At 36.8% G+C, this 12,141-nt stretch overlaps 1 protein-coding gene across 5 annotated transcripts in view; it reads left to right on the top strand.

The window, feature by feature from the left end:
* The window catches only part of LOC118200338 (protein Obscurin-like), a 500,451-nt gene that overhangs the window by 408,507 nt on the left and 79,803 nt on the right, over positions 1 to 12,141 (top strand). For all 5 annotated transcript variants that reach the window (XM_085822284.1, XM_085822292.1, XM_085822266.1 and 2 more), the window contains one exon: positions 7,254 to 7,384. In XM_085822284.1, coding sequence (XP_085678410.1) covers positions 7,254 to 7,384 — 131 coding nt within the window. The remainder of the gene's footprint in view (positions 1 to 7,253; positions 7,385 to 12,141) is intronic.

Here is a 12,141-nt window from a genome sequence, read left to right as displayed (position 1 = left end):
TTTGAAAACATTTGCTCTGAACTTGGCATACGCCATATCAAAATGGTTCCGTATAAACCACAGGCAAACATCGCAGAAAGAGTTGATAAAAATATTGTAAAAATAATGCGAAGCTATGTTAGCATACATCACAAGCACTGGGATGGCTACATAAATGAGTTAGCTTATGCTTTAAGAACAGCAAGTCATGATACTACTGGAAAAACTCCAGCAAAATTATTTTTAGGACGTAAGTTAATTACGCCACTAGATAAATTATTCTTTGTGCAACAAAGGGAAGAAGAATTTAAACAAAAAGATATACAGAAACTTATTGATCAGGCGGTTAAAAGTTCGGATACGTCAAGAAATAGACAGAAACTTTACTATGATCGAAAACGCTGTGAAGCAGATTTTAAAGTAGAGGATAAAGTGTTAAAGCGGAAATGTTCTTTATCAAATGTCCCAGACAATTTCATTGCAAAATTGGCTCCGAAGTTTGAAGGCCCCTATGTAATACAGGAAATCAAGGGAGTCGTATTGTACCTTAACCCGCGAGAACGCGCGTCGGGTCTCCCAGGCCCGGTCATTACAGAAACATAATACACAAATTTTTCTCTTTCGTGAAATTTTTTGACGTTCTCAGTAGCTTCGTTTATCAAGGTCATGTATGTGTCATGTTTTTATCAAGGTCATGTATGTGTCATTCACATTTCCGGAATTTATCCCTCACTCTTTTCTCAGAAACTGCGTAGCCGGGCTTTCCAGGCCCGAGGCGCGCGCTCGCATTGTCATTTAGAGTTGTGAAGGAGATTAGGCAATTACAAAAATGTAACGCTATTTGAGTTACGACGATGAAATGAAAAGATTACAGAAACTATTAGTTGAAATGTCGACTGATGAAGAAATAGTTGCCGAAGCCGAAAAAAAAAGAAGCCGAAGAAATAGTTGATGAAGAACAGTTTAGTGATCACCAATCGAATTCTGAAGAGGAATTAGACTCAAGCGATGGTCTAGTAATGAATCAAGTATTTCAGTGTCCGCGAATTGTTATTTTGGCAAAGATAAAGTCACAAAATGGAATAAAAAAGAACCAAGACTGGCTGTGAGAACTCGTGCTCACAACATCGTGACAAAATTGCCCGGAAATGTTGGTGAAGCAAAGTTTGTGTCTTCCCCTATGAATTCTTGGCAACTGCTTATGGATGAAATAAGAGTAAAAATTCTAGTAGATTGTACGAACATTTATATGGAATCCATTTCCATTTGAATTTTTGAAAGAGAGAGAGAGATGCTCGACCCATAAATATTACAGAAATCAGAGCGTTTATCGGTCTTCTTTATTTTGGAGGACTCCACAAAGCTTTTCACGTAAATGTTGGCGACCTTTGGGCGACTGACGAAACAGGGCTTGACATTTTTCATCAAACAATGTATTACAAACGTTTTTTATTTCTAATTAGATGTTTGAGATTTGATGATATAAAAGATCGTCCTTCTAGAAGGGAAATTGATAAACTGGCTCCGATAAGAAATGTTTTTGAAAAGTTCGTTGAAAATTGCAAAAATGTTTACAGTCTCGGCGAATACGTCACAGTTGATGAAAAATTAGAGCCCTTTCGTGAAAGATGCTCCTTTCGTGAATACATTCCTAGTAAACCTGCAAAATATGGAATTATAAAGTTTTCGCTCTAGTTGATGCAAGGACATTTTACACATCAAATCTTGAAATTTATGCAGGAAGGCAACCCACAGGGCGGTATACCTCAGAAAATGATCCTTCTAAAGTAGTCCAGAGGTTGGTAGAGCATATTTTGAACTCAGTACGGAACCTTACCGTTGACAACTGGTATACCAGCTATACCTTGGCAAATTATCTCCTTGGAAAGAAAATTACGCTCGTGGAAACAATCAGAAAAAATAAAAAAGAGCTGCCAAAAGAATTTACTTGTGGCAGAAAAAGAAAAGTGTATTCATCATTATTTGGATTTCAAGGAAATATGACATTAGTTTCCTACACACCAAAGAAAAACAAATGCGTTGTTTTGTCGTCCACGATGCATAATGATACCGCCATCGATTTTTCAACTGGAGAAGCAAAAAAAAAAAAAAAAAAAAAAAAAAAAACAGAAATTATAATTCAACAAAGGGTGCTGTAGATGTAGTAGATGAAATGTCATCCACTTATACTACTGTTAGAATTAGCAACAGATGGCCAATGACAATAGTCTTCAGCATGAACATTACAGCTATAAATGCTAGAATATTATTGTTATCTGCGAAAACGCCAGCGATGCAATACACGAAACGAAGTTTATTTATCAAAGAACTTGCATTAGAAATTTTGATGGATCACATTCAAGAAAGAAGTTCGCAGCAAAATCTTCCACGCAAATTCAGTGAAAATTAAATTGCAAGTATAGGAAAGACTATGAAGAGCACCCGGCAAAAAGCCAGAAGTGTTCCAGGAAAAGGTGCCATATGTGACGTAGTGTAAAGGACCGAAAACCACAAATTTGCTGTGCTAAGTGCGAGAAACATGTGTGCGGTGAACACAGCACGATTATTTGCAAAAAATGTTAAATGTAAGTTTTATTTTGAACTTATTTTTGTAAAAATTAATATTGGATAAATTAGTGCTAAATTTCATTTGCGCTCAAAAAAATCAGTTTGATTTTTATTGTTAATGATAAATTATTTCAGTCTTAAAATTGTTTTCAAATACAATTTTATTAGACTTACTAAACTTAAACGTATGTTTTTTCATTTATACACCCTATTTTTATTATTTAAATGTTTTTATTCAATCAAACAAGCAATTTTACTTTTGTTTTATTAAGAAATAATGCTTCGGGTCTACAGAGGCCGACGCGCGTCCTCGCGAGTTAAGAACGAGAGAGGGGAAACCTGTAAAGCAAGTCCCGACCAGGTGAAAAGATATTATAATTAAAATGATTTCGAAAGCCTTAAAGGTTTACTTGTGATTGAAAGAAGTGGAAATTCCAGAATTAACGCCGCCCGCTCCACCACCCAAGAAGCAGAGAACAGAAGAGGAACCTAGCCCTTCTACAAGTCATTCTAGGGTCCCGAAAAGAAGGAAAGAGAATGGTCAGACTCCAGCAGTCAAGAAGTGCAGGAAATCAACGCCGCCCTGTAAAGAATCTTTGGTAGACAGCAACAGGAAAAGATCAGGTACAAAATCCCACAGCAGAAAATCTGCGTCAAGGAAACCACTTCCAGGGCCAGATAGTCAAAACCAAACAAGGCTGTCGTTCATCAGAAGAAAGAGACATCAAGAGGAACGAAGGGATTTGGACCAGCTGAAAATAATTCAAGCAAGAATCCAGACCGGAGGCGGCCAAGACCAGCCGTCCAGGGGCCAAGCGGAAAAGACAGGACCCGAAGACTACCACCTCAAAAGGCCGGCATACAGAGGGCGAAAGAGGAAAGTGACCATGGAGGAAATTGAAAGAAATCAAAGAAGGAGGTTGACTTCCATAAATTCTGTAACTTGGGATCAATTCTGCCAGAAGAGGATTGCGGAGTTCCAAGCATCGAAAAGTCAAAGATAAGTTAAAATCTTCTATAAATTTTTCTTTTGTTCTGAACTGTTATGTGTAAATACGAAGTTCTATGTGTTGTCGGAAGTCAATTTGTCTCGGTTGAGACTTAGTTTTGTTTTACTGTATTTAGCTAAAGCAAAAGCATTATTTTCGTTAAGTGTAATATCTAAGAACAAGCAGTTCATGTTGGTCGAAAGACTGGTTCTGTTTTATGTTAAAGCCAAAATTTGGCCGAATGTAAAATAGCTTCGTATTGTTGTATTAATGGAAAATTTAGTTTCAGTGCCGACAGCTTGGCGAAGAAAGTGTGAAGTAAAATTTTATTTTCTCTTATTCATCTTATTGTAAATTGTAAAAATCATATGTATTAGAATTTTGTAAATATATGTAAATACTTGAAAGTTATGTAAAAGTAAAATTTAGTCTAGAAGCATAAAATTTTAGATGCTAAACGTAAATGCTCAAAAGAAATCAGAAGAAAACGAGTTAAAACCTAAATGTTAAACAGTAGATGAAATCATGCTTTAGAGCGAAAGCCTGCATGTGAAAAGATGAAAGAGGGGGAAATTAGAACGAATGTGGTTTTTAGGGTTCTCCACCTACACTTAAGTTTAAGAATGTTAAGCATAGCTCATTGAGTTTCAGTATGTTGAAATAGGGTGTGTCATAATTGATCGATTGAAGTTTAACAAATCATTATGGTTAGGGGAAGCGTTGAAATACAAAAACATGAAGATTTCCGTTTGACATCACACATGGTGGAGAACCAAGGTAAAGTTAAATTCATGTTTGAATATTTGAATGAATGTGAGTTTAAGCAGTGAAATAAGGAAAAGGAAATGATCGAAAACTAAAATACTACCGAGTATTAAGAAAGTGTAAATCATAATGTATTTGGAATATACTGATACTTATCTGGAAGGAAGAGAAAAAGATTGAATGACGAAGAACGACAGCAGAGAGGATCCTGTAAGAAGATATTGTATTGTAATCGTCTACAAAAATTATTGTAAAATTTTGTTAGGCAAAAGTTTGTTTTATGTAAACGGGGCTCTTGGATCTTAGGTCAGAATGTGAAAACTTTTCAGCAGGTCGTTTCTAGGACCTACTTCCAAGTTTGCCAAATTCTGGCAGCGGCAAATGTAGGGTTTATTTTAACTAACATTTATTTTAAGTTTAAGTTATCTTTCCTGTCTAGCCTTTACTTTCCCCTAGAATTGCCAATGCTAGAGCATGTAAATTGTAGTAGAGCCCGCAGTATGCAAATTTAGCGGAAGTAAGTTGAGTTTAAATAGAAAGGAAACGAGATTGTAGGTGTGCTACTTGAATCGCGAACGTGAACATTGCTCGGTAGAAATTTAGAACAGCGCGTGTCGGCCTGTGTGCCTAGCTCGGCAGATTTTACTAGATCTCTCAACTGCTTAATCAGTAAGCTCGCTGAATCTCAGCGGTAATTTAGAACGCGGTTAGGTTAGTTTAAGATCTCAGAGCCTCGTGGATAGTGATCTCGCTATTTATTCATCCAGTCATTATTTTTCAGTTCTACGTTCTGTTTCAGTTAAACCGCCGGGTCGGCGTAGTTTGTGAGCGTCAAGTGGACGCATCTGTTATTTTAAAAGTTGAATAAAAAGGGCTTTAAACCCTTCTTACGTTTCTGTGTAAATTCAAACTTAGTAGCAGTCACTACCAAAGTTTGCTGACAAGTTGGAGCCTCAAGATCTTACATGTTAATGAACTCATGTGAAAAGTTATACTGAATTGTGTTAATCAAATATACAAATACATTTTAAAGTACTGGATTTCATCCAGCGATTTTTATTTTATATTTCTTCATAATTACTTATACAACTTTAAAAGGAAATACGAACAATTATACTTTTTTATTACGCAAGCAAATTTAATCCATGGCGTTTTCACAAAAACTTAAGTAAAGTGGTTTGGCTTACTTTTTTGCATCCCTTTTTCATAGCAGCACAGTGCACGCTAATTATGCAATGAACTTGAATTCGTAATATCCAGACTTGGATATAAGTCATTACTCTGAGTTTTCGATTCTTCTAGAGATAAAGTGAGTTTAAAGCAGATCTCTGTTTGTGTGATTACGTTATGTATTGATGTATTGTACTGTTGATGTATCATTTTTAAGCATTATTTCATTTTCATTATTACTGTATTATTATTAAGCTGATTTATTTTCTTTTATAGAAGTATTAACATCGTTTAATTATTCATGGTATATTGTAGTATTTTTATTATATAGCATTTATATTTTATATCTTTTCTTTACTCTCTCCAGATATCAATTTTATGTTTTTATTGTTGAATCTTCTTTTACTATGAGTTATTTACTAATATCTGTAAACCTCGTGGAATACTTCGTAGAACACGAGGATTTTTGTATTTGTATTCTTAATTAAATAATTTCTCCGAGAGACATTTTCTGCTCATGCTTCAAGTTCTCCTCTCCCACACACACTTATGGAAGGGTTTTCATTAATAGCAAATTTGCATATCGTTAGGTGCGCTGTTGTTCGAGATTAAGGAGATCTCGATTGCTGAGCTGTTCAATACATATTGTGAGTTCAGTAACCCCTGCCCATTTACCAAGTCTACTTCATTGTAGTCTAATTCATGTCTAAGCATCTTTTGGCTACGCAAAAAGAAGCTGAGTGATATCCTTTTTCTGCCTGTAACTTATTTAACAAAGACGATTGGGTAGGTCCTTGTGATTAAACCTAAGAATCTGAATATATATAGTTTTAATTATAATTACAATTTCTATAAAAATACACAGTGGGTCCTACAAAGTTTTAGAACTTATGATTGCAACACATTTCAAAAACCTGCCAACACATAACTGGTAGCATCTATTATTATCGCATGCGTACGTTCAGAAATTTGTGCGCTTTAACAGCTTGTTTTAATCTGATAAGCATGTGCTGTCACGAGCTCGAAAACAGAGCAAAGAAGAGCAGGTTTGCTATAAACATAAAAAACAAAAATATTTTTCAAATAAACCGTGATTGGAGATGAAATTTGGTGCTTTACTAATAATCCTGAGGTAAACAGGCGGTTATTTAAAGAAGGTTCATCACGGCCATAGAAATCTCGAGACAAACATCAGTTATTTAAATTGGTTAAAGTAGATTCAACATGTCTGTACACGCGCTAATGAACACTAATCTAATAGGCGAATGGCGCTGGGCATTTAATTAAGTTGTACGATAATTCTATTTGAGACAAGCGGCATCTAAAATTTTATAAGTAGTGGTTCAGTGATAATTCTATGATCAAAATACTCAATCTCGTTTTAAAAAATTTATTAAAATACCAAACAAATTAATCTAATCTAGAGTCTAATCTAATGTTACATCTCATCAGCAGCGTTCGAACTGCATCAAAACAAATCGAAAGTCAATTTCTGACTGTTGCCATTCCGAGGTAGAGAAATATGTCTATTCAAACCGGAACAATGTCCATAGAATAATTCCGATACGAAACGGCAGACATCTGATTTGGATGGAAGAGATTGATATCGGCCACAAAATAATTCAAAAACAAAACGACAATCTCAGTATGATCACTGCTTCCAACGGTAAATCAAGTCAATTAAAAAAAATTTAAAATATTTTTGTTCGTAAGTAATCCTGTAGCTTAACCAAATGCTAGTCATGAGATTTATTATTCAGTCTTGACTTCTGTGTTTTTTAGCTGCTGCTCCAAGGTTCCTTCGACAGGAAGAAGACTCAACCTATGCTATAAGGGGACATCCTGCTAGGATAGAGTTCTGGGTATACGGTTATCCTCAACCTAAGATCACTTGGTATTTCAATAACACCCCTGTAAGTAGATATTTTTAGGAATTTTGATTATTATTTCTAAAAATAAATAAAACGTTTATGATATTTTACTGAAATTTATCTTTCATTTTTTCATCCTTATTGTAAATGCTTGCATTCAATTTTCCTTACAAGGAAAATTATTGGATTTTCCTATGACAATCGTCAAGAGACTTTCAAGGCTGATCACGAATATGAATCAAACAAAAGTGCAGAAGGTGACATTTTGCAATCACCCGCAGTAGTAGCAGCTGCAGCCAATGTATTTGTGAGGATCGAAACTCTTTTATAGGCTACGAGTTCCATGTTATGCACTTTCTGGAATTTGATGTATATATGTTGGCGAATTCATGTTACTTTATATTCCATTGGGCCTATTTGTCGGGCAAGATGCCACGCATTTGTTTATGTCCGAAGTAATTATTTTTAATAAATATTGGATGCGAGGTGTACGGTGGGGCTGCACGATGTACCATAAGAGGTAAATTCTAGACCTCCTGGAAAGCTTCAGTTGCTCATTTCCTCAACCTCTCTTTGTATACTGTTGTAAGAGTTTACGCTAATAACATTGTAGACTATTATTCATAAGAGTTACAAAGTTATTAGAGTAAGTAGTAGAGTAGTTAGTCAAGTTATCAAAGTAAGTAGAGTTATTTAAAGTTGTAGAGACATTAGGTAATTTCGAAGCATTAGAGATTAAAAATAAGCAATGCCCTCACCGGAACTCGAACCACGGACCTCTCGAATTCGCGTCGAGCGTGCTGACCACTACACCACGAAAGCATGCTAAGAAGGCGGTAGAAACACCTTATAAAGGTATAAGAGTTTACAAAGAGTTTGTTTCATTTTTTTAGGGTTAATTAGTATGGAAGGGCATTACCACTTGACCCATGGTACATCGCTGGCGTTCCCCACATTTTTACCTGTACCTGACCTGTTGCATGTTATCTTGTATTTTCTGGGAATTGTTTCTAGACATTTTTGTTCCTTCTACAAGATGAATAACTTCCGTGCTAATCACTTATCAGTGTAAGTTAGAATCACCTAGGGTGTTAACTAATTATGTCTCATCTGCATCAATACTACTACAGCATTTAGTTAATCATACTATAGAGTCTCCAAGGATATTTTGAAGCACGGAACATGAAAAATGAGCAACGCCCTCGCCGGGACTCGAACCTAGACTTCTCGAATATGCGCCGAGTGTACTAACCGTTACGCCACGAAGGCATGCTGAAAGGAGGGAGAAAATTCCCCTTATATGCTCCTGGCTGTTTTGGTAACGTCTCTCGTACGTTGTTGCGTGCTGTCCGCTTCACGCGGTAATTCTTAACAGCCTAAACTTATATATTTCTGGAATGGCCTATTATGACCATAAGACCAATTTTTTTTGGTTAGGTGGTTCGGGCTGCCCCCACTTCTGTACCTTATATATTTCCTCTTTTAAAAGGCTACTGGGCTTCAGGAGACCCAGTCGCCAAATCTTGGAGGTGAAGAATCATCATTCACCACCTTTCTCTTCGGGAGCCACTTTAGAGTCTCTTGGATTATTTTGAAGCAAAGAACATGAAAAAGGAGTAATGCCATCGCCGGGACTTGAACTTGTACCTCTCGAATACGCGCCGGTTGGGCTAACCGTTACACCACGAAAGCATGCTGAAAGGAAGGAGAAAATAACCTTATAATACCGACGGGCCTTAAAAATGAAGGGGGAACACCCTTGCAAAAGAGGCTGCTACTGAGGTAAATATAGAAAGAATAGATTATCGGGGATCTAAACAGAAAGCAATAAGGAAAATAGATCTAAATAGTATAAAGAATGGACTAAAAATGGAAAGACGCAAACCGTAGAAAGGACTACTTAGGAAACATTGAAATTTCGAAAAAAAGGAAAACCATAACCGATAGTCAGATCCTTTCAGGTCACGGTAGATTCCCGGCATCCCTAAACAGATTTAAAATTCAAGAAAACGTGAACTCTTTACTTTGCGGAAAGCTGCGAAATAACAGACACTATGTGGAAGAATGTGAATTAACGAAAGACCTTAAAAGTAGCAAGGACTTCAAAGACCTGGTTTATAGTATAAATGAAGCAAAAATCACAGCAAAAGAGATCCTGTAAAGAATTAAGAATTAATAAAAACCTGGTCGCTTTTGGAACACCCAATATGGCTGTAGCTGGAGACTTCGTTTATTTATCTTTTGTTGTCCTATATGTTTTTCCTTCGTGACCAGTCTAGAAAATCTATAAGGCGAGTCTGGGCTTGCCAGGAGGTGGACCTACCTCCCTTATATAAGTGTATGCTTATTATTTCCCAGCACTCCTTCTTGGTGGTCGAAAACGCCCGTGCTCTGTGCCACATTACTAAAGCAGTCGTCACTACCGTATGCTGTGTATCCCATTTATCTTATGACACAATGAGCGCACTCCAGTTTATGTTATTTTTCTGGGAGTTACGAGTAAATATGAGTTAATCCACACTTCGCATACATTTTCATGTGTTTGTTTCCCCTGAAAGATTACTGACAGTTCTCATCCAGAAGTCCGATAGCTTTCCTTGTTAATGAAGGTCTTTGTATTTCCTTTATTTATATATCTCCTTAATATTCTTCCTGGTGTTCGATTTCATATTTCTCAAACAACTTCCTCCTTGGACATTAATTAATGTAAAAATGCATTTAGAGATCATGCCTATAAATTTAATGGTTAACAATCTATTACGAAGTCTCTTGTAAAAATAACATGCTTTCATAGTATAATACCCCACAAACAAGAACATTAATCAGGAAGAAAGCTTACTCCTGTTAATTGGCTGTCTCCAAAATAATTTGGAATCGGCAAGCTTGTTTCCAAATAGGGCTGCTACTTCCGGTAGCTTGCAGAATCTCACTCTTTTGGTAATATACACTAAGTCGAGGCTCCGTAAGGGATCCAAGCAACTAATCGCTTTTTCCAGTAATCAGGCGGAGGACGTAAGAAGAGTGTAAAAGACCCTTTTATTATTAAGAACTCAATTAATTTAACAGAAGACACTTCTTGTGGTTACAAAACCAGCGAGAATTTATGGCGTAACTCAAAATGAAAGATATAGTTAAAACCATGTTAAGTCGTAATTAGCTATACAGAAATAAATGACGCGCAATTTGTCTCAAAGTTACACTGGCGTTAAACCAGCCACCTTACATGTATTACCAACACCCAATAGTACTGGCCAATATACAGAAAATACAGTAAAGGCAATCATGTCAGCAGTCTTCACCACAGACAATCCGCAAGAAGACACATTAGAACAGACCACAGTCAGGAACCAGCCCTCAGAAATTGCTACATCAAATTATCCTTACTTTACCATCAGGGAGATTCAGCAACTGCTGCACTAGCTTCCCCAGCGCAGAGCACCAGGACCAGATGGTATTGACTACCGAATTATTAAAGCAATTATAAGCGCTAATGTAACTCTATTTCAATCATTCTTCAATAAGATCCTGCAAACATTTAACAAACTGTTAGGGAATGCTCCTGTGGGGGCATTCCCTAACAGCTTCAAAATTAGGCAAGTGGTCTTATTTTTGAAAAAGAATAAAGATCCAACGTCTCCAGAGTCGTACCGTCCAATATGTCTGCTTTCAGCTTTGGGGAAGGTTTACGAAAAGCTGATCATGACAAGATTGCGGCATCATCTATATGTTACGAAATACTTAAGCCCAATACAATATGGGTTTAGTCCAGGACAGTCTACTTTGCATGCGCTTACAGAAGTTAAGAATCAAATTCTAGAAAATAGGTCTGGTGGCTATCACACAGCGTTTATTTCCATCGACTTAAAAAGCGCTTTTGACACGCTGTGGTGTCCAGCGGTTCTTCAAGCCCTGCGCCTACCTAAATGCCCAAGAAATATCTATCTTACTTTGGAACACTACCTTTCTGACCGATTGCTAATAGTACCCCATAATAGTGGTATGGTAGTGCAAAATCAAAATCAAGGATGCCCGCAAGGCTCGTGTGCTGGGCCTTTTCTTTGAAATATAACATTCAATGGTATATTAACCAACACGTGGCCAGAGCACACGCGCATCATTGCGTATGCCGATGATACTGCACTCATCGTTCGGGGTAGAACAAGAAAACACCTTCAGACCAACGCCCAAGAATCCTGCTCGCTATTTCATCAGAGATGTGCAGAAATTAAACTCAAGATATCTGAAGCAAAGTCACAAATACTTCTAGTTCCAAAAAAGGGAGGTACGCTCGCAAGACAACCAAAAAACTTTAAATAATCATCGACTTCGAATTGTAAAAGAACTGAAATACCTAGGAATAGTATTTGATAGCAAACTAAATTGGATACCACATATTATGGAACTGAAGAAGAAGACGCTGGGAATAGCTCAGCAACTCAAGTTCATGAAAGGTCACGAATGGGGCCTTAACCCGTACATACAGAAGGTATTGTATAAAACAGTAATTGAAAAAATTGTTACATACATGTTTGGTCATTATTTATGCAAGGTCGCAAAATAAAACATCTCCTAAGCATACAACGACCGTTCTTACTGAATATTACCAAGGCATTTTGTACTTCCCCAACTAAAGCACTATGTGTATTGACCGGTCTGTCACCGTTGCATCTTAGTGTGGAAAAAGAAGCTACTTATCAAACAGTCGCCCAATTAGGCCAATCAGCAACCTTTCATGAGGATAATTATTTCCTAGCGGAATATGAGAAGAAGTTGATCCGGCTATGTGATCATCCAGCGAA

Source organism: Stegodyphus dumicola, chromosome 1 (genome assembly GCF_044657685.1).
Source record: "Stegodyphus dumicola isolate Sdum_Otavi_A_Nest chromosome 1, ASM4465768v1".
Lineage (NCBI taxonomy): Eukaryota > Metazoa > Arthropoda > Arachnida > Araneae > Eresidae > Stegodyphus > Stegodyphus dumicola.
The sequence above is the reverse complement of the archived record's forward strand: the minus strand, read 5'-3'. Positions and strand labels throughout refer to the sequence as shown.